This window comes from Monodon monoceros, unplaced genomic scaffold (assembly GCF_005190385.1).
Source record: "Monodon monoceros isolate NGI ecotype Baffin Bay Population unplaced genomic scaffold, NGI_Narwhal_1 Super_Scaffold_2, whole genome shotgun sequence".
Lineage (NCBI taxonomy): Eukaryota > Metazoa > Chordata > Mammalia > Artiodactyla > Monodontidae > Monodon > Monodon monoceros.
In genome coordinates, this window is record NW_021703776.1 from 103,798,886 (window position 1) to 103,826,389 (window position 27,504).

Genomic DNA, 27,504 nt, shown 5'->3' on the forward strand with positions numbered 1-27,504 from the left:
ACATATAGCTCTTTGTTGTACAGCAGAAACTAACACATCATTGTAAAGCAATTATACTCCAATAAAGATGTAAAAAAAAAAAGACATTCTCTGTTTTTAATTAAGTAAGACTTAGTTTTGTGACAGCTAAGCCTTCCTTTCTGCCTGTAATTCTCATAGTAAGAAGGGAGTCTTTACTCAAAATGCTAGATGACTTAGGATCAGAAATATACTAAGTGTTCTTCTTGGGGGACATTGTGGGCATGGAAAGTCTTGCAGACACTTGTGGAAAGATGCTTATCTGAGTTGTATTAGATGTAGCTTAGGTCAGTGGATCATACCCTTCCCACACGGCATTGGTGATCTTTGATTTTCCTTGTCTGTTTCTCCCTCTCTGATGGTGCATTTTTCCTCTCTAAACCAGGCGCCATCATTCTATTTGGCACATAATAAGGACTCAAAAAAAGTGTCAGTGACACGATGCTTGGTTATTTCGCGTCTGTCTTGGAGTCGCATCTGTTTTCAGGGATATTGTAGTGCTAGAACAGAACGGCTCGAACACTTACCGTAGCGAAGAGAAGAATTTGATGAAACTTGCGGTGACACTTGCCATCTAGTAAGTATGTGAATACTTTTTTTTTCGTTTTTACAGGTTACTGCAGAACTGTAATGATGACAGTTTGAATGTTGCTCTTCCAATGAGAATGCTTGAGGTGTTTTCCTCCAAGAACACCTATCTGCCTGTTTTACAAGATGCTAGCTATGTGGTGTCCGTGATTGAACAAATTTTGCACTACATGATTCAGAATGGTAAGTGAGCGGTATAAGAACTGGGGGGTGGCGTGGTCGTGAGCAGTCGGCACCAGCCAGGGCACCTTTGGGGGTGGGAAGCGTTGTGTGAATCACAGATTCTAACATCTGTCCTCGTCTCTACCCACACTCAAAATTTGGAAATGTGTCTGATATCTTTACCGCACTTTTCCTGTTGCTTGAAAATGAAGTAAGTTAGTGTCTGCTGTCAGAAGTTGTTCCAGGTGCTCTGGGCCCGCAGTGCAGGCCTGGCTGCCCTGGCTGAGTGCCGCGGCCCGGGTGGTGGGCACAGTCACGCCGCAAACACAGTGCCACACCGACCCGGGAAGAGCCTGTCCCAGGAATCACAGTAGTTCAGTAGAGGAGAGGAAGGTGCTCGCTTTATTTGAATTTTCTTATTAACTCGGTGACACACGTCTTAAAGTGACTGCATTCTGTCAGGTATAATAACCTAGATCTGAAATTCCTCTGAGAACGTGTTAGTGTTGCCGGCAGAAAGACCATGAAGTGCATATGATTTTTAAAACTTCTATGATAATTAAGTAACATAAAGTAAAAAATTTGATTCCCAGGGAATTCCCTGGTGGCCTAGTGGTTAGGACTCTGTGCTTTCACTGCCGTGGGCCCTGATTCAGTCCCTGGTTGGGGAACTGAGGTCCCACAAGCCGCGTGGCGTGGCCAGCAAGGACAACAACAAAAATCTGACTCCCGGTGTTCTCACAGGTGGAAAAATCAGGTGCTGCAGGGCTCCTGGACTTCGGAGCATTAACGTTAGAGTGGGCATGTTGTGAGCCGTGAAAGGGGCTGTAGGGTGTTCTAGAAAGCAACAGTGACTGATAAAAACATAAATAATTTTGCTTTGGTTTTTTTTGAAATGGACTAATCTGTTGACTGGTTAAATCTAGCTAATTTAATTCTCAGGATTAAAACTGTAGAAATTAAATTCTTATACATCCAACCTTACTGTTTGGTTTAGGTTTAAAAAATAAAGAAACCCTACTTAGTTCATTGAAAAATTAGGGAAACTACTGAGTTAATTAAAAGTAAATTGAAATTTGTGGAATTTGATCTTCTAAAAAGCAAATTAATGGGCTTCCCTGGTGGCACAGTGGTTGAGAGTCCGCCTGCCGATGCAGGGGACACGGGTTCGAGCCTTGGTCTGGGAAGATCCCACATGCTGTGGAGCAGCTGGGCCCGTGAGCCACAACTACTGAGCCTGTGCGTCTGGAGCCTGTGCTCCGCAACAAGAGAGGCCACGATAGTGAGAGACCCACGCACCACGATGAAGAGTGGCTCCCGCTTGCCGCAACTTGAGAAAGCCCTCGCACAGAAACGAAGACCCAAGACAGAAAAAATAGATAAAATAAATTACTGAAGTCCTACCCCCAACATCTTCTTTAAAAAAAAAAAAAAGACTAAGCATTCAGTGAGAATTTTTACCCTTCTTGCTTTCAAAAGTGTAAAGATGATAACTAAGAAATATGCGTTATTTTAAAATGTGTCTTGAACTAGGAGATGCTTCAAAATCTTACACAGAAGGTGCTGCTTCCAGTGTCTGTGGTATAGCCATGTTTCATCTTTTCTGATAAATTACTTCCTGACATTACTTTTCTGTAATGTTTTAGCGTCGTGTTCATTTACTAGTTCATGTTATTGTGCACTGTATGTTGACTTAACGTGAAGCGTTTTAACAATTGCAGCTAAACTACTTAATGCTCTGTTCATGCTGTCAATCTACACATATTTGTGTTAATATATTAATAATACGCTACTTTAAAATTTTTTCTTGATGTATTTACGTCTTTTCAGTTTTATAGCAGAAGAGCTTTCAGGCTTTCTTGTTGCGCGTCGCTGGTGATCAGTGTGTGTGAGGTTAGAGCTGGGGTGGTGGCAGAGCAGGTCTGGGGATCCGTGCGGAGACTCGCCGTTCAGCGACCGAACGTCGGGTGCGGAACTGGAGGGAGCAAACCAAGCAGGTGGAGAGCGTGTTAGCGTGAGCTTACAGTAACGGGATGCCTGCAGACTACGCCCGAAGATGCTCTTACTGCCGTGCAGGAAGGGGGCACACGCTTCTATAGGACTGCGTGACCTGAGTTGTTAGTGGCGGCAGAGTTATGTTCACCGTACCCCTAGAAAGCCCATCAGCAGCTTAGAAAGGCCATGCCAGGTGTTTCTGCTTCATAGAGGTCGTCTTTAAAACATGTGAATCCCTCAGTGCCCACATGGTGGTCTCCAGAGGCATCCTTTCCTTTAAAAGGGATTTAAGAGTCCTTGGTCCTGATTGGGAGATGGGAAGGTGAGACTGGGCCATCTTGTCGCATCAGGAAGCAGAGATGCTCACCTGACTGCAGCCCATCAGCAGTACGATGATGATCACGAGTATCAGCAAGGAGAACAGCTGCGACGGGTGCAAGTCTACCCCGGGGTTAAAGTCCTGGGTTCAACGTGATATTGTTTAAAAAACCACAGAACGACTTAATTACTTGAAGGATGCTTAAGAGACATTTTAAAAATCACAATGTATGGGATTTACTTGGATCCTGATGCAGGCAAACTAGTTAAATAAAATTTATAACGTGAGTCAGTTGGAGACTTGAACACTGATAGGTATTTGTGGTATTGAAGAATTATTACTAATTTATTTTAGCTGTGATGATGGTAGTTTTAAGAAAAATAAAGTCCTTTGATGATATACTGAGATAATTATTTCTTGGATTTGCTTCCAAATGAGTGGAGGCGTAGACGACTGGCTGTACTTGATAATTGTTGGTGCTGGGTAGTGGGTACGTGGACTTTATGCATCACTTCAAGCTACGTGGGTGCCTGAAGGTTTTCTTAATGAAAACGTGAAGAAAAATTAGCTTGAAGTTGCACCTGGGGAGATTTGTAAAAAGCATTTAAAAATTGACAAGTTTTTTTTCCCCTCCTTATAAGAAAAGGTATGAATTGATAACAAATTATAAATATGTTTTTCTTTTCTTTTAGGGTATTATAGATCTCTCTATTTGTTAATTAACAGCAAGCTTCCATCAAGTATTGAATATTCTGATTTATCTCGAGTTCCTATAGCAAAAATTTTGCTAGAGAATGTTTTAAAACCATTGCACTTTACTTACAACTCCTGTCCAGAAGGTGCAAGGTGAGAATGGAATCAATTTATTGATTTTGTAATTTCACAAGATCGTATGTATCCAACAATAACTTTGACATAGGATGCCCTGTTAAATATAGACTTGAAAGTCAAATTTTTGCTTTATTAGTGTGACTCAGTTTAAAGAAAAATGTACTTTTTCTGTCTGTCCTGCACCCTAACATAAATTTATAATTCTGATGACCTGGTTATTTTCTTGCTCTCTAGTAGCTATCAAAAGTTAGCAAAAACACGGCCGAGTGTTTTTTATAGGAAAGACACAACATGAAGTTCAGGGGAATCTAGTTGACACTGAAAGCTTAACATTATTAGGAAGGTACTTTGTGACCAGTGATTTGAATCAATGATTTTGTGAACAGTGTGTTTTGGTTTTATTAAAAGCTTCCATTTTTCTTTTTAAGGCAACAAGTTTTCACAGCCTTCACGAAGGAGGTCCTGGCAGCCCCCTTCACGGAGCAGGTCTTCCACTTTGTCATTCCTGCCTTGGCTGACGTGCAGACCGTCTTCCCCTATGAGCCCTTCCTGAATGCACTGTTGTCCATAGAGGGTCCACGCTCCAAGACCAGTGGTGGAGCGCCGTGGCTCTTCTACTTTGTTTTAACTGTTGGTGAAAATTATTTGGGTATGAAATGCAAGATGTGTCTTACGCGAACTCACATGGAGGTGGTATTAGCGTGTAAGAGCAGGGGGTGTGGTGGCGGGTGTCCCGTTGTCGAGGTGGCCTCTGGGGTAGGGATTTCTGGAAGGGTGTATTTGCTGAAGGACTGTGGCCTGGGCAGTGTCCCTGGGGAAGGTTTCCAGGCACAATGAAAAAGTCTGCTTTAAATACATATTATAAGGCCACACAGATTAAGAAGAATTTTTGAGTTGAACGGGAGAACTCCTGGGAATGCGGGGATGTTTTCCCCATTCATGCTAAACTGCTCATGCGCCTATTGTAGAATTTTGGTATCTTCCTCTAGTATATTTTAATGCACACATCTATATAAGTCCTGGTCAGAAATGCCTCCCTGAGTACAGGAAAAATGTGAACCTGAGTTTTCCAGTTTCTTTTTGATCCCTTTTAATTAACGGTTGTAACTGATTGTTTTACAAAGGGACCCTGTCTGAGGAGGGACTGCTAGTGTATTTGAGCGTCCTCCAGACCCTCCTTTCTCGGTTGCCGGTTTCACCTGCCAACACAAGCTGTCAGGATTCAGCCAGCGACTCTGAAGATGAGAGTGGAGAGACAGACACGCAGACAAGTGCTCCAGTAAGCTCCCGGGTCCTGTGCGTCCGAGCCCAGCTTCATGTGACGTCGGAAGTCAAAAGCTTGTGTCCGTCCTTATTTCTAGTTATATAAGTAATACATCAAGACATTCTTATTGTAAAACCTTCAGCTGTAGAGATAAGGGCCCCTCACCTACACTGCCATCGTGCCCTTCCCCAGAGAGAGCCGTCCTCATGATTGGACACGAGCTCTTCCATACCTTTTCCTTACGTCTGTACAAGGTTATGTGGAGACGCATGGTTTTGTGTTTGGTTTTTTAATGTAAAATAGGTCATCCTGTATATTAGTTCGATCATTACTAGGACATAGTTCCTAGGAGTGAAATGATTGGGTTAAAGGGTTAAGCTGCTATAGTTCTCAGGAAGCGCACCTACTGTGTGTCAGGCACTGTTCTACTTTTTCTTTTTGTAAAGAATTTTTTAAAAATAACTTTATTGAGATACACTTCACCATAAAATTCACCCTTTTATTTTTATTTTTTAAATATATTTTTATCTATTTATTTTAAAAAATATTGTTTTTTTTTTTTTTGGCTGCACGGCATGTGGCATCTTAGTTCCCCAACCGGGAATTGAACCCGTGCCCCCTGCAGTGGAAGTGCAGAGTCCTAACCACTGGGATGCCAGGGAAGTTCCAAAATTCACCCTTTTAGAGTAATATACAATTCAGTGACTTTTCAGTATAGTAACATAACTGTGCAGCCATCACCACTGTCTAATTTTAGAGCATCTTCATCACTCCACAGAGAAACCCCAAATCCATTAACAGTCAGTCCCTTTCCTCCTTCTCCTCAGCCCCTAAAAGAAAAAATAAGGTTAAGTTTCTTCTTACCCTGTCTTGTGAACAGCACACAACATCTTTTGTCAATTTTCGCAAATTTTATAGATGATAAATACTATGATTGGTTTTTAAATTCATTTTACGAACAGTGTCACATATTATCGCCCACTTCTCACCGAGCGTTGTTTACTGTGCATTTTCAAGGAATAAAAAGCTTTATGTCGCTTATACGCACAGTTTGTCTGCCACTGACATCTTTTTCTCTTAATTACACAATGGAAATGGCTTGAGGTGTGGCTGTACTAGGTTTTAGATATATATTTTTTTTTGGTTAGGAAATTTCTCTTTGGTTAATGCCGAGCCGAGTCTAGTCCCAGGAGCAGTACACTTGAGAGTGACTCGTGCTGTGTGGGGTGGGAGTTGGGGGGGTCGAGTGAAAGGGCACAGGGCTCCCTTAGCAGAGATGAAAAAGCCATAACAGGAGGACAGGGGGAAACAGATGAGTGGTTGCCAGGGCTTAGACCAGGACAGGGTTGATTACAAAGAAACAAAACAGAGTTTTGGTGGGTGCTGGAACTCTTGCATCTGTCAAAACTCAGAACTGCACACCAAAAAGTGTGAATTTTATTGTATGGTCAAAAGAAGTGGGATCCTGTAGATGAGATGTAGATAAAACTTCTGTTTTTAGAAGACAGTTTGTTAATACTTAACCTTCTAGAGAATCTGTGAAATTTAAATTTTATTTGTATAGGCATACCTCATTTTATTGCACTTCTCAGATGTTCCATTTTTTACACGTTGAAGGTTTTTGGCAGTTGTTTGTTGTCAGGTGATGGTTAGCATTTTTTAGCAATAAAGCATTTTTAAATTAAGGTATGTACATTGTTTTTTTAAAAGACGGAATGCTATTGCATTATGTATTTAATAGGCTACGACAGAGTGTAAACATAACTTTCATATGCACTGGGAAACCAAGAAATTCATGTGAATTACTTTATTTCGACGTTTGCTTTATTGTGGTCTGGAACCAAACCTGCAGTATCTCCAAGGTGTGCCTGTACAAAGTGCGATTTGTATCTTAAGTAAAGATATATATATAAGATACATCTCTAATACAGTGTTTTATTTGGTAGATTGTTATAAGTTACATAAATTATATTCACCCAGGTTTCCAAACAGTACAGTCAGTAACACCCAGTGTTGTATATATAGTCATTTTTATATACTCATATATATGTACATATATGAAAAAAGTAAGTATCTTTGGTTAATATCCCAAATAGGTAAACTGCATCGAGTATTTGCTCAGCTTTTAGTCGGTGAGTCAGATATTCTAGGGACGCTAAGTTGTAAAATAACAGGTCTATGTATTTCATTTGATGCTTTTTAAGTTCTTTAATATTCCGCCTAGTTGGCTTAAACTGTGGTATCTCAGATAATTTAAAATGAAAGTTTTATCAGATGGTAATACATTTTCACACATGCGTGCTTAGTGTAATACAATCTGAAAAATATGAATTAGATTTTTCTTAAATTGTAAGGACTAAACATACTGTCACATTAAAGCACAGACTGAGTGTTCACAGTTCTGTGTTGTCATGCTGGGCAAAATTGGCACCTACCATGGGTAATGACTTTGGGTCTCCAGAGGATTTCAGCTTACTTTCACGGGGGACTTGGTAGAGATATTGATATGTTCGTTGTGATGTGGATAATTTTTAGGTAACGCCTTTCTTATGTTTTCAGTTGAAGGAAAGTAAGATTTTACATTATCTTTGTAGTGTTGAGCGGAGTTCTAATAGAACATGGTTAACTCAGACTAACCCATCTGGTGTGTTTTAGGAGGATGGTAGACTGTCAGTACCGTACATAACCGAGGAATGTCTGAAAAAGTTGGATACGAAACAGCAGACCAACACCCTGTTAAACCTGGTCTGGAGGGACTCAGCCAGCGAGGAGGCCTTCACGCTGATGGCGGCCATCTGCCATACACTCATGGTGCAGCACCGAGTCATGGTACCCAAGGCCAGGCAAGTCTCCTGGGCGTGGGTGCCTCGGTCCCCTGCGGGCTCTCCTCCCTCTGCTGGCCATCCGCTCCCTCCAGCCAGTGTCATGGAAAATGAACGTTTGTTTGTTTTTCTTTTCTAAACCAGCTAATACTGTTTAAGTCCTTTCCCTGGCCTTTGACATGTTAACCAATCCAGGAAGGTCCTCTTGTGTGCTGTCTGGGGTGAGGGGAGCTTAGTCCTGGCCACCCCTTTAAAAAGTCTGACTCGTGCCTGGATGATAGAACCAACATATTACTTGTCTCTCTAGGCTTTTTCATAGCACTCTTTTTGTCAGAGTGCCCTTGACAGTTTACTTTGGTACCTGAAAAATTTTTGTTGTTCAGAACTTTGAAATGAACTCTTGAGAGGGACAAGAAACATAGGAATTTAAATGTGGCTGATGAATGTGACAGTAACCTTAAACTATTGATATTTTTTCCCTCTATTTTGAGTGACGAGCAGTTTCCTAGAATTTAACAGAACAATGCTCAGAGGAGCGCAGTGAGACGAGTGTAGTGGTTCCACTAGGAACTGAGGGGCCACCCTCTGTGAGGCGCGTGGGTGCCTGAGTCCTGTGTGACCAGACAGAGTCCCCCCTGTTTGTAAAATGCTGTCCCGTAACATGAAAAGAGCTGTTTCTTTTGCTAGGAAAGCGTTCTTTGAAACGAGCTGTATGCAGGGAACTCATCACCTGCAGCTGCCTTGTAAACACTAATGCAGCCAACTAATTAGGTGCTGTCCTCGCTCACTGGTGTTTATTAGTGTCGGACGCAGCAAGATGCCAGGGAAACTGCGAGCCCGGGATTAGGTGATTAGCTCTCTGTGGGCTAATTGCGTCAGAGCAGGATGTGAGATCTGAGGATCTTGCAGCTGAACTAGGCCCCTTGCTTTTATTGGAGCACAAAGTCCATTGCTTTGGGTAGTAATGACTGGGTTTGATGCATCGCTGCCCTGGTCTGGGGTTTACCAGTGAACCGCTTCCAGAAGGTGTTTAATGGTAAAGGAGCTTTATATGTAGCCTTGATTTTATGAGTACAGCACCTATTTCCTCTAAGAAAGTACTCCAGGAATTTTATTTATGGCCTAAATATATTAGGTTTTGAGTATTTAGAATGTTTTTCATAGCTCATAAAAGAGCAAATAGGCTTATTTTAACTGTTGTAGATTTTAACTACTTGGAACTTTTTTTAAGGTGTTTAGAAGATGGTTAGTAAATTCCTAGGCTGATAGCTCACTCTCAACTCTTCCCAGGCTCACATTAGTCCCTCTTATTTTCAGGGTTGGGATTTGAGGTTTTAATTTCTGTTTAACATTGATTGTCAGGATGTATAAAGGAATTTGGAGGCCCTTCCTACATTGATATGGAAAGATTTCTAAGATATATGTTTAAGTAAAAAAAAGGAAGATATAGAGCAGTGAATAACTATCTCTTGTGTCTGAAAGGTGGAAAAAGTAAGAATGTGTACTTGCATAAAGAAACTTGGAAGCGTTCACAAGAAATTCATAGCAGCGATTACTCACACGTCTGGTTCTGCTGGGGAGGTTGAGGGAGGAGGAGAGGGTGGACTTTGAACCATGTACTTTTTAATATGGTTTGAGCTTTGGATTATGTGAATTATTTTAATTTTTAAAAATTAAACAATGGACTGCCATCTCCTTTTATGAAAGAAAATTTGTAAATCTTACCATTGAACTTGGAAATCTGAATAAATATTTGGGTTTAAAATTCATATTCACTAATTTTAAATATGAATAAATATTAACTGGTTGTATTGTGGGAGGGGAGAAAAAGGCAGGCACTGTCCCAGTATCTAGAGAACTAAGCCTAGAAAGCGGGATATTTAAGTAGACCCTTGAGGACAGCCTGTGGGCAGGCGCTCAGCTTTACCCCTGGCTGACTCGGAATCAGGCTTAGCGGGCAGGGCTCTGGTGTTGTGTTGGGCGGATCCGTGCTGTTAGGAAGTGTTGCCCACGCTGGACGAGGGCCTCACTCGCTGCGCGCTGCCGCCCGGTCCCCTGGGGGCCTCCCGCTGCTGCCAGTGCCCCTGCGCCTGTCTGCCCCTCATCCTCGTTCCTCTTCTTGAAGCCCTTTTGCTTAAGCCACGGGATTCTCGAGAATTTCCTTGTCGTCGCAGGCTTCTCCTTCTCAGTGCTTTCTGTGGGTTCTTCTTTGTCTCTGTTACAGAGTTTCCTAACCCTTAGACTTCTCTTCCTGTTCAGTTCCTCAGTTCCCTTCTGCTCAGTGGATTCTCTGGGTGATCTCGTCCACACAGGCGGCTTCACCTGCTTCCCGGAGCTCCAGACTCCCATTCAGCCACTGATTAGCAGGGGCCGTCCTCACGCTCCTTTCCTGCTGCCTGAAATTGAACTCAGCATCTTTCCCCTAAACCTGGGGGTCACGCTGGGCCTGCAGTGTCACTTTAAATTAACTAAAATTACATAAAGGGACAAACCCAGTTCCTCAGTCACACCAGCCACATTTCAAGTGCCCAGTAGGCATGTGTGGCCCGTGGCTGCCACATTGGATAGCACAGTGTGGACCAGTTCCACCATCACAGAAAGTTCTGGTGGACAGCGTTGCCTGAGAGTTTAGGCTCTCTCCGTAGTTCCCTGTATGCATTGTCACCATGGTATGTGAGTGCTGCGTACTTTGTGTTGTGTTGCCAGACTGAATTGTCAGAAATATAACCCACGTTATTTCATCCTCTTGCTTGAATCCCTTTGGCTCGGGACAACACTCGCATCTCCTTGCCTGGTGCTGTGCAGTGCCCTCTCTTAATCCAGTGTTTGGTTACCCCTCTGACTCCGTTTCTAGCCATAAAATTAGGGCTTTTTGCCCCAGCCACGCTTCATTACTTTCATTTTCTTGCTATTTTTTATGCCTCCAAGGTATTTCATGCCTCTCTCCTTTTGCCTGTGCTGGTGTCTGTCCAGAGTGCCTCTGCCCTCCTCCTTGTCTTTTCTTGGCTGAATTGTCTCTTAGAGTCATGCACAGGTGATCATCTTTCAGAAACCCTCCTGAGTTTATATCCTGAGATTTCGCCTGTAATCACAGCTTCTAGTGAAATTTTCATTTTACGGTAGGTACTCCCTTAAAAGTTGATTTTAAGGAGTTTGGGTTTACACTTCAGGTGGGTGGATGAGCTATTCTTTGGGGCTTGGCTCTTCTGTTTCATTAACATCTAGAGACTTTGAAATGGAATTTTAAAGGTAGTGTTTTAAGGATCAGAAAGGTTGGTGTTACAATTTTCCTCTAGTTCTCTTGTTCATACCTCATATGGTAAGCCATCAGAATCAGTTTTATTGTATCAGGTGCTTGATTTTTCTACCGAAAATTAATAGAATGAGCCAGCTTAATTGTGTCTTGTGTTATTAATTTTTGTGATTTGGACAGTTGTGTGCCCTGGGGGGGTATAGCCGCTTCCTCATCTGTTTTCTAAGCACTATTAAGTAAATGTGATAATGAGTACCCCCTTACCTCTTTGTTTGTAAGTTCATATCTTTAATAATTTGAGATAGAATGATTGTGCAAATGACTTCAGCGGAGAAAAATGCAAATTTGTGTTACATGGGTATTCCAGGAGTACCACATACTGTTCATGTTTTTGTAAACAAATTTTTATAGTATTTAAGAAAAAATACTGAGAATGTACCTACAGAGAAACTATTATTATTTTTGCCTATGGTTTCATGCTTGCTTTTATTATCAGTGATATTTTTGGTATAAACAGTAGATTTAAGCAGCTGTTGTCATAATTTGCATTCTTACGAAAGTCAGATAAAATTTGTGAGCTTTTTGACATTTCAACACAATGATTTTATTATTGCCTATCTTGAAATCATATAGATTATAAATGAATTGGCGATAGTTATTGTTAGAGGCATCAAATTAATAAAGTAGGCCTGCTTTAGTCAAATTTAGGAATATAATTTGTAGTGAGTTTTGAAACTTCTAAGAATTTTCTAAGCATTTGAGGATGACAGTCCACAGGAAATACAAGTGAACTTGGAAAAAGCATTACATACACACAGGCTGTTTAAAAGTTTTTTAAAGTTTTCTTGAAAGAAGTAAAAGGGAAGGGAATATCAAGGAAGGCATCTAAGGTGATGAATGCTACTTTCTCCCATTTTAATTTAAGCTAATATGAGGGAAGGTACATTTTTTGAATCGGTTCATCTTAAAATTAAAGAAAATTAATTATCAGGGGAAAGGGAACTGTCTGTTTACCCTGGTCATGGTTTCAGCACTGGGATGTTAGTTTAACACAGCTGTATGTCTGAAGCTTATCTTCCGCTCTTAATTCCTAGTTTGTGAAGAAAATATGCCTTAGGTTGCTTCAAGCTGAAATACGTCTTAAAATTTTTATTATCAGTAAGGCAATTTGGAGCTTACTTTTAGTCTTGCATTATTCACAGGTGAAATTTATATGTGTATTTTAATATTGCTTTTGCCAAAAAAGTGATACTTTCAGCAGGAAAACAGAAAGTGTCACATTTGCACTTGTGTGCGGCAAGAGCAGAATGGTCTTTGAGTGGGTGACTTGTCGTATTTCTCTTACCTGTGACACCTTTACATACAGAGGAAGTCTCTGAGAATGCCTTGCTGTCATGACCTTTACTGCCTGTGTGTGAGCGGGAGTCTTCCACTGTGTTCTCTTTAATAACTTGAATAGTCCTTTACTAATTAACTCATGGGGTTGTCTCAGCTAAATAAAGCTTAATGGGTAATTTTTAATATATCCCAGTATATGTAAAGAATACTTCACTTCCTTACCTTTTAGCAGTAAAGTCCCAAATAACCTTTATTAATTTATAAAAAAGGTTTAATAATTTGTTTTATTATTGCCTATTGAGTGATTAATTTAGGAACTGTAGTTGTTTCAAAATTAACTTGAAAAAAATTAACTTGAAATATAACTTATGAAATGTGTAGCCATTAAAATAATGTTTCAGAAATATGTATATGTATTCATGTGGAAAGATGTTAGTTACAATTGTAGGTGAAAAACTGTCTTGTAAGAGAATGTATTGGGAGAACCCATTTTTGTTTACATCTGTCCACCGTGTCTGGATGGTTTATTCCAAGGTATTAACTGATTATTTTTGGGAAGATGGGATGAAATGTTGCTAAAGATCTTTTCCCTGTGTTGTTGTTGTTAAAGAAAAAAGAGCAAAGGAAACACCTACTTACAGTACGTTGTTCCTCAGACCTCTGAGGTGCCAAGTGTTAGTATTTATATTCAACACAAATTTAAGAAATCGTGTCAGTGAAATTATACTAGATAGTACACTCTCTTAAAAGCCCGTAACTTCTTAATTAAAGAGAAAGAAGGCAAGCAGATATTACCTTCCAGAATTCCTTGTTGAATGTTGTTCAAAACATGTTGTTGAAAAACATGTTGTTCAAAAACATGTTGAATGTTCATGTTTTTTATAGCTTTGTTTTTATTCTGTTTTCCATGGTTTATTTAATTGATCTCCTATGACTTATTGTGTTCTTACCATTTTTTGTTATTCCAGTAATTTTTAATCTCTCAACCTAATGAATTAGTATAGTGTTGTTACCATTTATCAAGTATGTACTTGTGACAAACATAACTCACTTTTGTAGAATCATCATATTTTTAAGCTGGAAAAGACCTTAGGGTTCATGTAGCACAATCCCCTCGTTTTCTCGTAAAAACAGGTTGCTTTTGGTCTACATGACACTTGAAGAGTGGTTGGGCTAAATGATCTAATAGATTCTTTCTAGCCTAAGATTCATGATTCTAGGTAAATTTCACATATTCTTTTATGCTTCCACTATTTTTTAAATGATTATGCTTTTAATGCCATTTGAACATCTCAAAATGCACCACACTGAAATTGGATTGGATTTTTAAAAACCAGTTTAAAAACCGTAATCACTGTTGTAGACTCAGAAATTGCTAACGCTGAAGAACGTATCTGGTGTTTTTGATGGAATGCAGGAAAATAAGCAGTTAAATTCGAGGCTTTTATATTGAAGAGTGACTTATTTATCTAAACCCTATTCCTTTCTCTTCCACTATGGGCATTTAAATTAATATACTTTTTGCAAAATTTAGTCTATTAAAATATTTTGTATTATACTCAGTACAGCTTACAGTAACTGTGGTAATTAACTCCATAGAGAATCGTGGATACACACTGCATAGTGCTTTTATTTAGTCAGATCGTCCAGTTACTATTCATGGCCATTTCTCAGGAAAGGACCTGGGGGTGGTCTCAGGAGACCCCAGGGCTGGTGGTCGCACTGTTGAGGCGACAGAGGAGCTCTCTTCTAGCTCCTCAGGAGCCTGGGGGCTGCTACGTGACAACTTTGGGGGTCAGACATCCCATAAAAAGTAGATAGGACTAGATGATATATGGGTATTAAAAACACGGGATTCTGTCCTCAGAACACTTTCATCTTCAGGTTTGCATTCCAGGATCGCTCCTTGTGCATTCTCTAACACCACAGTGAAAGCTTTTGTGCTCTTTAGTCCTGCTCGCTAATCAACGTTGTCTTCGCCCTTCTACCTTCTTGTTCTTCTGAGATGGTTCTAAAGTAAGATCACATCCCTTTCTTAAAACCGTATTTTCCTACCATCCTAAACCTTTTTTACTGTGATTTAGTCTCATAAGTTTGAAATTTGATTTTTGACTCCTGCCCTTCTAAAATTATACTAGATAGTACCCTCTTTAAAAAAGAGTGTAAAAATGTTTTACGCAGGTTTTTTCTCCTGATTATAACTTTGTGACTAAAAATTATATCCTATTACAAAACTGCAGTATACTAAGTAAAGCTAATTTAAAGTTAAACTTGGTTACCCACAAAGTTCCTTAGCCTTTTTAATCAAATTGATATTATACAGGAGGGGTCTTTAAAGCCTTTAAAATATATTTTTAGATTTAAATTAGTTTTGAGATGTTAGTTAACATTAAAAAACACATTTTTATGTGTTTGTTTTAAAGGGGGGATGTTAAAATCAGTTAAATATTAAAATATTTTTAAATTATTTAATATAAAGATTATTAAAATATTTCTAAAATTTTAATGTGTATTGGTAGTAATAATATTAATAATACATAATATTGTGATGTAGTAATGTGTTACGATACGTACTCAGAGGGGCAGCAAACTCAACTTGTGCTTTAAAACGGCCCGTCCGGTTCTCTTTGGGGTTGGTCTCATAGGCACAGCTCAGGGCCAGCTTAGCTCCGTAACAGTAGACAGTGGCTCTCACAGTTGGGGTGCACGGACTAGTTCTCATTTGTACTCCTTAAGCAGCCTGCTGTAGGAAGGAAGTGATTTGTGGTGTTAATACAGGTATTTTCTAAATTGTACATTATCTTCAGTTTATAGCTTTCTTCTTTTTGAAGAAGTATATTGAATGAATATTTGCTAACTCTTTCTTATTTCCCCTGTTCCTTTTTAGGCTTCTCTACAGTTTAGCCTTCAATGCCAGGTTTCTGAGACACCTTTGGTTTCTCATATCTTCTATGACAACACGGATGATCACAGGGTATGTGTTATACAGACTTAGAAATTGAGCTTAAGGACATGGAAAGTGGCGATCTAATAAAAAGCACTGTAAGAAGGTATTTTTAAGTACTACTTATACTTAGCTTATTTCATATTAGAAGAAAAATTCTAGATGGTCTCAGTCTCACAAAGTGAAAAAATTAATGCCTAACTTTACAGTTGTTTATCTGTGTATATTATTAAGAGTATGGCTTTATCTGGGGGTAAATTTGTTTTAAAAATCCTAGTCGGGACTTCCCTGATGGCCCAGTGGTTAAGACTCCTCTGCAGGTGGTATGGGTTCAATCCCTGGTTGGGAACTAAGATCCCGCGTGCTGCGTGGCACAGCCAAAAGAAAACGAAAACAAAACTAGTCATGTTTTGAAAATCAGAAACTTGAAATTTCTTTGCTTCATATGTCTTTTCCCTGCTTTTGATAGTGAAAATATAGATTTGAAGCAAATTTACCACCAATACAAACATTAAAACATATAAAGTATCGTAGAAATTGGTTTCTAAACCTTTTTGTTGAAATAATTTGATTTTTTATGTGAATCGTGTAACTTGAAAGCTAGAATCTTTAATATACATATTTATTGAATGCATAATATGTAGAGAATTTAATATTCAAAAATCCTTCACGGTAAATGGACAGAGGCCATTACCATGATGAATTTCTCCTGTCTGGGGTCTGAGCCAATCCTTCTGTACTGTAGTGTGAAAAGAAGTGTGTAACTCAGTTCACTGGAGACTCAGCTTCTAAAGTGCACTTGCACGCGGTGGAGATCACAGCCAGCACCGTATTGCCTGCAGCCGTGAACCAGCCTGTCCTGGGAAGGAAAGCACTTCTTTGTTTTAGGGCCAGCCTTTGGAAAGAAGAGGGTTTCCGTTTTATATAGATATATATAGATATATATATAATTTACTTATTTATTTATTTTTGGCTGCATTGGGTCTTCGTTGCTGTGTGTGGGCTTTCTCTAGTTGTGGCGAGCGGGAGCTACCCTTCGTTGCGGTGCGCAGGCTTCTCAGTGCTGTGGCTTCTCTTGTTGCAGAGCATGGACTCTAGGCACACGGGCTCAGTAGTTGTGGCGCATGGGGGCTCCGCAGCATGTGGGATCTTCCCAGACCAGGGCTCGAACCCGTGTCCCCTGCATCGGCAGGCAGATACTTAACCACTGCGCCAGCAGGGAAGTCCTCCTTTCCTCTTTCAAACAAATTTTATATTCTTTTGAGACAAGAAATAGAAAGCCTTACTGGTGGGTGAGTTTGGGGTGTCCAGCATTTCACTGTGCATCCACCTGCAATCTCCCTTGGTCTGTGACACAGTACACGTGTGGCGCTCTTTGGGTCTCAAGCTTGTCACTGTGGTGTGTGGAGGACGAGATGGTCTCATTTCAGCACCTTTGGGTGGGTCCCAGCCAGCCCTGTGCCAAAGGAGCCCAGGTCCAGTCCTCTTCCCACTGCTAAAGGAAGGGCAGGGTACTCATAGCGTAACTTTGAGTTACTTTCATGTTTTTTTCATGTAATTTTAATGCATCTTACATGACTGAAAGGAGTTTTGAATGACAGCACGGGAGCTGATGCAACGCAGAAGGGTGGAGCCATGTCTCTCGTCTCAACAGTGAGCGGCAGCAGTAGAGAGGAGAGAGAGATAACTGAAGGTCTAGAAAATATCTTTATATCCTGTGATTTTCAAATTAAGATGTAAGGTTTCTAGGGGTGTGTGTGTGTGTGTGTGTGTGTATTTCAAACACTTACGACTATGCCCGCCTTGGCATTCATGAATGACAGCTTTGTTTAGGGCAAAAAAAGATTGGGGATCACTGGAACGGGAAATTATCCTTGACCTCCAAGTGTCTCAGCTTAGCAGCAGCGGTCCCACCCGGGCTCTGCCTGATGATTGCCTGTTTGTCTATGGCATTTGCCTCCTGGTGAGGAGATGGAGTCATGGTGTGTGAAAAAAAAATGGGATAGTATTGATTATATTAAATTACTAATATTATAAGTTAGTAAAGGTATACAAATTTTTAAAAACTCATTATTTCTTAAAAGCTCATTTGAGAATGAATTTCTTTGTAATTTAATTTATTAAAATAAGGTCCCTCAAGAAGCTTACAGCGTATTAACACATTCCTAATGTGTATCTCATCATATTTATTATTGGAATAAAATTAAGATGAAATGCCTGATTTTCCTGAAAATGGCGTGAAGCGTAACTTGAAAATATCAGTGGTTTCCTAGCGGGACTTACGCAGCTGGGGCTCCTGAGCTTCAGGGAGCGTAAGGCTCATGAGAGGAGTGTGTCGAAGTGTAGACTTCTCGGCCCCAGCCCTGGGGCTTGGCTTCGGGGCCTGGGTTAGAAGCCCGGAGCTGTGGCCTCACGGGCCCCTCGGTGATGGGGATGCAGGTGAAGCTGAAGGAGCGTCTGGGCGGCTGGTTTCTGTTTTCTGATAGGCCTCCCTTTACCAAAACCTAACCTGAGGGTGTTTTGCCCTGCCACGGGCCTGTGTGGTGAGGCTGGTGTGGTTCGGTTATTGTCTTTAACTCACTAGGGCCTGTTTTGAGAATATCCTGCCCATTCCTTTTTCACATTGGCTCCAGTGGTTAGTAGTACTTACAGTGGCCCTCTTAAAGCTTTTCAAGGCAAGAATGCATTCACTAGAAGCTTCTAGAGATGACGAGAAGCTCTTTCACTTAAGGGGGAGGGGGGCAGTTGCCCGGCCCCCTGTGGAAACCCCTGTTCTGAGGGTGTGTACAGAGGTGAGGGTTTGTCTGAGGTCTCTTCGGTGCTCCTAAGCCAGCCAACTCTCCGAGTCACGAATCAGTGTCTTTCCTTTCATTACAGTAAATTACGGACTTTTTATTTGCACATAAGTCTTTGACCTGTGTTGAGAGGAGTATCTGAGTCAGTGTTGATGGCAGAAGGAGCAGTCAGCAGAATCAGGAGACATGTTTCATTCCAGTCCCAGCTGGGTGAGGCCCCAGGCCACAGCTGACCCTTCTTGCCAGTCGCGCTTCCTGCCATTGGCGTGAACGTGGTTGATTCCTTCTGCTTACCTCACAGGGGGTTAAAGAGAACAAATAAACTAATGTTGCATAAGTGCCCTAATCTTTTTTTTTTTTTTTGCGGTACGCGGGCCCCTCACTGCTGTGGCCTCTCCCATTGCGGAGCACAGGCTCCGGACGCACAGGCTCAGCGGCCATGGCTCACGGGCCCGGCTGCTCCGCGGCATGTGGGATCTTCCCGGACCGGGGCACGAACCCACGTCCCCTGCATCGGCAGGCGGACTCTCAACCACTGCGCCACCAGGGAAGCCCTGCCCTAATCTTTTTTTAGGGAAGCAGTGTTAAGAGTTTTATGCGTCCTGACATATATGTGCATAACTGACGCCAATGCTGAATTTAGACCCAAGGATTATTGACGGGTCACAGCTGAAAGCGGCTTTATTGTCCCCTTAGATTCAGGAAATACTTTCTCCACATTGCAGCTGCTTAACTCGACCTGTGCCATGTCCCCCTAAATAGTGTGTGTTTGTCAGTATTATCCACTGTTTTTGTACTTCTGCTGTTAGTGACAAGGGAACTAAAAGATACAAACTATTAGTTTTACCAATATCAGCAAAACAAATGACCTTTACCCTTTTGTTCTACTGTGTGGATGGCACAGGGCTAGGCTTGGTGGGGGCCACCTGGGGGAGATGGGGGCTTCTGTCCTCTTGGGACTTGGCCACTGCTGTGCGATGCCCCAGGCACACAGCCTTTTTCTGTGGTCCCCAAGTTGGCGAGGAGGGAAGACGGCGTGCTTGTCCCTCTGTGTCTGCCCTCACTGCACTTTTACTTTGCATGGATGGCTTTCTCTCAGCGTGGTGCTCTGTGCTGAGCGCTGGGGCCGCGTGGGACACTGGCCCGAGTGTGCTGCTCCTTGGCGGGAGCTGCACCCAGGCTGCACAGCCGGGCCCTGCGCTCCAGCCCCGGTGGTGGCATGCTGTCCCCTGAACTGTGCCCTGTGGACACCCTAGAGCTCCAGGTGGCTCATCCGAGCTGACCAAAGCCCCCAGCGAGGACAGCGCCTCAGGCAGGCCTCACCTCCTGCTCTGCTCGCCCATGTGACTTGGGGCAGTGGTGGACCGGCCCCTGGGGAATTTGCGGCCGTGACTCCTCAGCACATGTCGCCTCCTAGATAACTGTGGTTTGGGGAAAATTGATGTTCGAGGTGCAGGTGCGGATGGAGGAAGATGAGAGATCGATCTTGCCCACAAGGTCTGCGAACCCAGGACCGCCCAGGCATACTGGAGTGGCCGCGGAGCTTTATCGCTGGGGAGGAGCTCACGGGGAGCCTCTGGGAGCTGAGTGTTCAGCGAGAGAAGGAAACGCATTTAACCAGGAGGGAGAAGTAAACGTGATAGCTGGCAGCTCTTGGGAGGGGAAAGAGACCAGCTCGCTTTAGAGCTGCGCCAGGCGGTCTCGGGACTCCTCGTAACAGTTACGGGGCTGGTAGGTGGAAACGAGGCCCAGTATCTAAAGGGGAGACAGCCTGAAGGTTCTAATTTGGGCTCAACATTTAACTGTTTTGAATGTTCCTAAATGTAAGTGGCTGGATAAATTTTTCATGAGACCAGACCCATCTGCCTTTGTAGAGGGGAAAGGGGGTGGTTTTCAGCATAAAAGTAAAGTGTGTGTCTTTAAGAGTGGCGTTACTTACTCTCTGTTCTTCCAGTGAACCTTGGGACCACTGGTTCGCTCTCAAATTACTAAGCTTATCCAGTTGAAGATAGTAGCAGGAACATTAATAAAGAGTGGTGGCTTGGTGTCCTATTCTTTAATTTATGTTATTTGTTAACCTGTATTGTTAGAATGACTTTGCCTCCCCTGGAAGTAGTTTAATTGCTAATGTAAACGTTATTTTCCCTGATTATATTTGTCTGATGTCATGTCTTAATTTGTTCCCAAACTAAATTATTGTGGGTTTCTTTCTCCTTTTTCCCAATTCTAGGTCTATGGTACCATTGCTTCAGGTGATATCAAGGGGTTCTCCTATGTCTTTTGAAGATTCTAGTAGAATCATCCCACTCTTTTACCTTTTCAGCTCCTTGTTTAGTCATTCACTGATTTCCATACATGATAATGAATTCTTCGGTGATCCCATAGAAGGTAAGAATTTTGAGGAATTGGTTTGTTGCTGGCCTCATGGCCTGTCCATTTTCATAGGTGATAGAAAAGTTTTAAGCCTTTTAAGTCTTTCAGTGTGTTAAGAAATGAAAAAAAAACCCAAATGTGATAGAAACTTGGTTTATGTTTTCCAGTTGTAGGTCAGAGACAATCATCAATGATGCCTTTCACTTTAGAAGAGCTGATAATGCTGTCTCGATGCCTTCGAGATGCATGCTTAGGGATCATCAAGTTGGCTTATCCAGAAACAAAACCAGAAGTTCGAGAAGAATATATTATAGCATTTCAAAGTATTGGAGTTACTACTAATTCTGAAATGCAGCAATGTATACAGATGGAACAGAAACGATGGATCCAGTTATTTAAGGTAACGAGTATATGAATAGTTTTGTTTACTGAGGTTAAATAATGTGCAGATTTTTTTTGTATTGACTCATTTTAGAAGAATAGAAATACAGGTTTGTTTCAGGCATAATTGTTAGTTTGAAAAACTTTTAAGAAAAGTCATTTTCATTTTACATTTGCCTCCTTCTAAAGCCTTCTTTTTACATTGTTACATGTATCTTTTATAAATTGCCCCAGGTACTTCCAATGACAAGGTGATGTATAGTTAAAATTTTTTTAATGTTTTCAGTTTTATTTTTCACTAAAAAATCTCTTACAGATTTTATGTATTTAATCTTTTAAGAAATTGAGTAACAAAGGTAGAATAAGATCATTAACTTAATGCAAGTTGAATATAAATTATTTTAAAATATCTTCATTTTTAACCATGCAGAAAGAGAAGTTATGAGTTACTGTGGCTGGAATGTTGGCAGGAAACCACCACCACTGAGAATAGAACTACTGGGGCAGAAAAAAAGAAAAGAAAAAGGGTGCTTGACTTCCCATGAAATTTCTGCAGCAAACACATCTAGTCAGCTAAAATCGCTCATTAAAGGAGTGAGAGCAGAAGAAATGCATTTTCCAAATTGAATGCTAGATTTACAGTCCGTTTAATACTAGCGACCTCTCGCACGCTAATGTTCAGTTCGAGTCATCAGCTGTCCCTTTAGGTCTTTTATCACTGCTTTTGTCAAGCTATCTATTTAATTGAAAGAAGTTAATTGAATGAAAATGATCAACTAAGCTTGTATTAATATTGCTAATGGAACTTTCTTCTTGGCCATGTTTGGAGAAGGATGTCAAGCTAGACTTTAGGAAGGGCCCATTAATGCTTGCACTTAACCTGATGGGCTAATTACGGACTGCTTATTCATCCTAGGAGCGCACGATAGGCTCTGTCCAGCCCGTTCTGCCCGATTTTACAACACATTTCACTTATGAGCACGAGCATTAGTAGCAGTGAGAGTAACTGATAATGTTTTCATTGCACTGAATACAGTGCTAATGCATCACTGCATTTATAATTTGTGCAGATTGATGTAATATATGTTTGCACAATTTATTTTAATTACCTATCTCTGTATTTCTAAGTAAACTTTTAGGGTCACTTGTTGAGCCCTTTAATATATCCTTGCTTAAAGACTGACACTTCTGCATCTTTTCTAAGTTAAAAATAAGCTATATTGCCCATTTAAAACTTGTAATTCTTATGTAAGCTTTTCCTGGATATGGGTATTAATGGTAGCATGTATGTTTTTCTTTTAAGTATTTAATTAAACTCTGGGATCTTTGTTAGTAAAACTTTCCATTATGTATGTTATCAGGTTTTGTGTACAGTATCAGATAATTTCATTATTTTATAGCACCTATACAGAATTTCATAATTTTCATGACAGGCTTATCTTTAGGACCCAGAAACGTCTGAATTTAATAATGCTGTATAGGGCTTCCCTGGTGGCGCAGTGGTTGAGAGTCCGCCTGCCGATGCAGGGGACATGGGTTCGTGCCTCGGTCCGGGAAGATCCCACATGCCGTGGAGTGGCTAGGCCCGTGCGCCATGGCCGCTGAGCCTGTGCGTCCAGAGCCTGTGCTCCGCAAGGGGAGAGGCCACAACAGTGAGAGGCCTGCGTACTGGAAAAAAAAAAAAAATAATAATAATAATGCTGTATAAGGTGTTTTTTCCCTGGTCCTATTTTATTTTGCTTAATCATTAAATGAAAATTTTGTAGTGAATTTTTTCTTATGACTTATTACTACTTTATTAAGGATTGAGGGCTTTTTGTGGTTGGTTTTTTTAAAGAATTAGGGTAAAAATTCACCTTTTTTGGAACAGGATTGTTTTAGGTTTGAACTTGAGTTGTTATAAAGATCTTCTGAGTTTAGAACAGACTTGTTTGAAGACAAGTTTCTGAATGAGATTCCTGCTCTTTGAAAAAGATTTTTTTTTTTTGTACTGCCTGCTATTGAGCTGAGCCCAGAAAACAAAACAAAACAAAATCAAGGCAAGTCTTTGAAAGGAATCAGCTGCTATTAGTTTTTCTTTTAAGAAAAAATTATCCTTAATATGAAATAATAAGAATTTAACCCTCAGTGGTTGCTATGTTTCAGACAATATTCTAAGGGCTTTACATATATTAGTTCATGTAAAGCAGTAATTCTGTGAGGAGGATACTATGATTATCCCCATTTTGCAGATGAGGTCACATAGCTGGTAGATGATGGAGGCAGCATGTGAACTCAGCTGTTCCTCTCCACTGTCCCTCTGAAAAGTACGAAAATAAACGTTTAGCATTTTATGTATATTTCAGTGTCAGATTTTAGCTGAAGGACTCAAGGTGGAATCAACCAAAGAAAGTAGTAGCATTTTGCCAGTGACTTCCTGCCTTCTGCTGGCTCTGACAGCGTTATTTTGCCAGTGACTTCCTGCCTTCTGCTGGCTCTGACAGCGTTATTTTGCCAGTGACTTCCTGCCTTCTGCTGGCTCTGACAGCGTCGCACATGATGAGAGCCGACTCCTTCAACCACCAAAACCATCTTCATTTCTCAGCCTCCTGATGGCCCCTCTCAGACTGATTTCTGAGAGAGGCCCTGGGGGCTGGTCACAGAACACAGACTTTTAAGTGGATGGAGTCATCTTTCTTTGTCACTGTAAGAATTGAGGTCAGTTTCCAAGCCCTGCATTGACACTGCTAAAACAGTTTATGCATTTATCAAATTTATAAACTCCTCTTGAAGTGTAATTTACAGCTATAATCGCTTTAGCCCTGTGAGGCGATGGGAGCTCCTGTTGGATTTGCCTTCTGTGTGCAGCCGCCAAGCTGAGCTGGAGCCGCCTGAAAGGAGGGACCGGGAGGGAGGCCTCGCACCTGCCTTACCTGCGTGCGCCGGACAGACAGACAGACAGGGCTGCAGTACGAGGGAGTTTCGCTTTCCTGGTGGTTGGTTTGCATTTTTCAGTTTTGAAAAGACTCTTTAAAAAAGTAAGCCGTGAAAGCCACAGCAATGCCTCGTTGTAACGGAAACGTGCCGCTGTTAACCGTCGGTGTTGGCCAGTGAGGCGAACCCAGGCTCCCTTGCAGGTGGCAGAGCTGCCCCGTGTCCTTCTGTGTTTGACTTCAAGAAATAATTTTGTAGTGTTTTAAACATGCTGCAGAATACTTTGACTTTTAAAATAAACCAACTTTAACAAGTAGTCGTGTTGACAGCAGGAATCCTTACACTTAATGACTTTTATAGGCTAGGGTGTCGTTACTGTCAGTATTTAAACACCCACTGTGTTTATCTGAGAACATTGGCTGCACCCTGTGCTGGGGAATGATAAATGAGGTCGGACAGAGTCCCTGTTCTTTGAGTATCACTATATAACGAAAAGGAGAAACTTTCAAGTGATGATGTTGAGCTAGAACAAAGCTAAGCGTGCGCAGGATGGAAAAAAGAACTGCTAAAGTCATTCTAAACTTTGGATTACACTAGGAAAATCGTCGTTCTGGCCTTTTATGAGGTGATAATCTTAAGAGCTGGTACTTTACTGGTTTTTCTTGTATTTCTTTCTTTCTTTTTTTTTTTTTTTCGCGGTACGCAGGCCTCTCACTGCTGCGGCCTCTCCTGTTGCGGAGCACAGGCTCCGGACGCGCAGGCTCAGCGGCCATGGCTCACAGGCCCAGCCGCTCCGCGGCATGTGGGATCTTCCCGGACCGGGGCACGAACCCATGTCCCCTGCATTGGCAGGCAGACTCTCAACCACTGCGCCACCAGGGAAGCCCGTATTTCATTTTTTAAAAACATTTATTTATTTATTTTTGGCTGCGTTGGGTCTTTGTTGCTGCGCGTGGGCTTTCTCTAGTTGCAGTGAGCGGGGGCCGCTCTTCGTTGTGGTGCGCAGGCTTCTCATTTGCGGTGGCTTCTCTTGTTGCGGAGCACGGGCTCTAGGCCTGCGGGCTTCAGTAGTTGTGGTGTGCGGGCTTAGTCACTCCGTGGCATATGGGATCTTCCCGGACCAGGGCTCGAACCCGTGTCCTTTGCATTGGCAGGAGGATTCTTAACCAGGGAAGCCCTGTATTTCATTTTTACATATTCTTCATTATGAAATCAAAATCGAAAAAATTCTTTATTGTATATTTATCACATCACACATTTACCACACTTAGGTACCCATAAATTATGTGCTGTGTCCTGTGCTTTGTTTTGAAGTTTTAAAATAATTACCTAAGGTGTTCGAACTTACATAACCAGATTTAAGACAAAAAGAGATTATTACAGCTGCCTTTCAAAATTTGGACTCTATGTACTTTTTGTTGCAGTAGTAAAGCTAAATATCAGTGGTCTCCATTCAGAAATATCACAGTTGAACATTTAAAGTCTTTAACTTGGACCGTTGTCAGGTGGGACTTTTATGAGTCATCTGTGTGCTTCTAATGAGTCATCTGCTTGGTCCTTTTAACATTGGGGTTAAGGGAAACCTCGTAGGTGTCACCTGTTCTGTTTTTTGTTGTTTTTCTTTTGTCTGCGCGGCTTGTGGGATCTTAGTTCCCCGACCAGGGATTGAACCCTGGCCCTCAGCAGTGACAGCGCAGAGTCCCAGTCCCTGGACTACCAGGGAATTCCCTGATATCACCTGTTTTTTATTTCAGTGGCGAATAATCAAATACGCATAACAGTTTTGTGCATTTCTGAGTATTTGCTTCAGTAATTTTGTTAGTTTTTGAGTATTGAAGTTTAGATCCAGCGCGGAAGAAGATGACATGGGAGACAAGAGTTAAACGTATCACGTAAAATATAACACTACTATGTTTATAACTGTTAAAGTCTGCCAAAACTGTGTACCGAGTGAGGGACAGGTAGTTATCCCAGTGTCTGCTTGTTTGCTGTTTTATATCATATTTCTTAACACACTGGTTCTCAAGTCTCACTGTGTTTCACGACCTCCTAGGGATCAGTTAACAATTACTGACGGGCTCACCTCAGGTGAACTAAGTTCCAGTTGCTGTTGGTGGTGCCCGTTGGGGTGTTTGTCAGCAGGACGTTCTGAAATGCAGCTGTGTTGACCCACAGGCCTGACTGTGTGGTGAATTCCCTTTGGGCAGATCTTAGTAACCTCTGATCTCAGTTTGCAGACTTGCACCCCAGGACTGAAGTTAATCCTGCCGGTCTCTCGGTGCTGGTCCTGTCTTCTGTAGTAGGCATGTCTGTGCGAGGAGATTTGATAAAATTAACTGAAAGAGAAACTGTCTTTTGATCTCAGCACTGGGCGTCTGTATTGATCCAGTGTAAAATCGTTACTTCAGTTTTCTTTACCTGTGACACTCTTCAGTTTACGTGGTTTTTTAACGGTTACCTATGTAAACTTTGCTTTTTCAGTACTAAGTATTTCTAGCAGTTTGTGATACTGAAAATGAATGCAGAGAAAGGGAATGTGTTTAAAGGTGTTCTGAAATCACAGAATGGATCCAGTTAAAATTTTCATGGTTACTTAAAATTTGTGTTTTTCTCTAAAACTTAGAAGAAAACTAGTTTAAAGGAGAAGAATGCTCTTAGGGGATCTGACATTTCTAAACCATTTGGGGAATTGGTCCAGGGCTCATATTGCCAGAATTAACACGTAAAAATATGTGTCACCCAGTTAGATTTGGATTTCAGATAAACAGCAAATGCAGTTTAGATACAAGTACGTCCTGTGAAATATTTTGGATACATTTATGCTTTTTAAAAACAATATTTGAGACATACACTTTGAATAAAGCAATATTTGGGTCATATTTATACTAAAAAATTCATTTGACGTTTATCTGGAATTCAGCTTTGTCTAGGTGTCCTGTATTTTCTCTGGCAGTCCTAGAGACTGCATATATTGAAACTTTATAATGTTTCATTTCACAGTAATTTAAAAGAGGAATGTAAATTATGGCATTAACTACCTCTTAGATAGTTTGATAATGTTTGTGACCTATAGAAAAGGATGCCCTCATCAGCGTAGATCGGATCGTGGTGAATACCGGGAGGTGGATGACAGCCTGCTCCTGAGGGCTAGGCAGCTGTGAACTTGAGCGTGTGCAGTGGGGATGGTGTCAAGAGTCTGGGGGATGTGTGAGAGCCATAAGTTAATGGGTGCAATTAAACAAACACACATAAGTGTTTGTCAGAAAGCACGTCTTTTGTCAACAGTTGTGGTGTGTTGTGGGTAAATTTCAGCACAATGTCTGTTAAATCCAAATTTACTCAAAATACCGATGTAATTGGTTAGGTAAAAGGAGAGATAAGACATAATGTGCGTCCTGCCACAAGACTGTACTTCACTCTCCACTGTTGAAAGAGCATCTGTTGGTGCGATCTGTGTGGACCCGACTGAATTTGTCTCAGACCCAGAGAGCACATGGAATGACCTTTC

The 27,504-nt window shown here is 41.4% G+C and overlaps 1 protein-coding gene across 3 annotated transcripts in view; it reads left to right on the plus strand.

Annotated features, from left to right (window-relative positions):
- UBE3C (ubiquitin protein ligase E3C) overlaps nucleotides 1-27,504 on the plus strand; it is a 120,768-nt gene that overhangs the window by 39,140 nt on the left and 54,124 nt on the right. For all 3 annotated transcript variants that reach the window (XM_029234221.1, XM_029234222.1, XM_029234223.1), the window contains 8 exons: nucleotides 632-789; nucleotides 3,775-3,928; nucleotides 4,342-4,562; nucleotides 5,038-5,192; nucleotides 7,833-8,020; nucleotides 15,478-15,564; nucleotides 20,560-20,717; nucleotides 20,870-21,102. In XM_029234221.1, coding sequence (XP_029090054.1) covers nucleotides 632-789; nucleotides 3,775-3,928; nucleotides 4,342-4,562; nucleotides 5,038-5,192; nucleotides 7,833-8,020; nucleotides 15,478-15,564; nucleotides 20,560-20,717; nucleotides 20,870-21,102 — 1,354 coding nt within the window. The remainder of the gene's footprint in view (nucleotides 1-631; nucleotides 790-3,774; nucleotides 3,929-4,341; nucleotides 4,563-5,037; nucleotides 5,193-7,832; nucleotides 8,021-15,477; nucleotides 15,565-20,559; nucleotides 20,718-20,869; nucleotides 21,103-27,504) is intronic.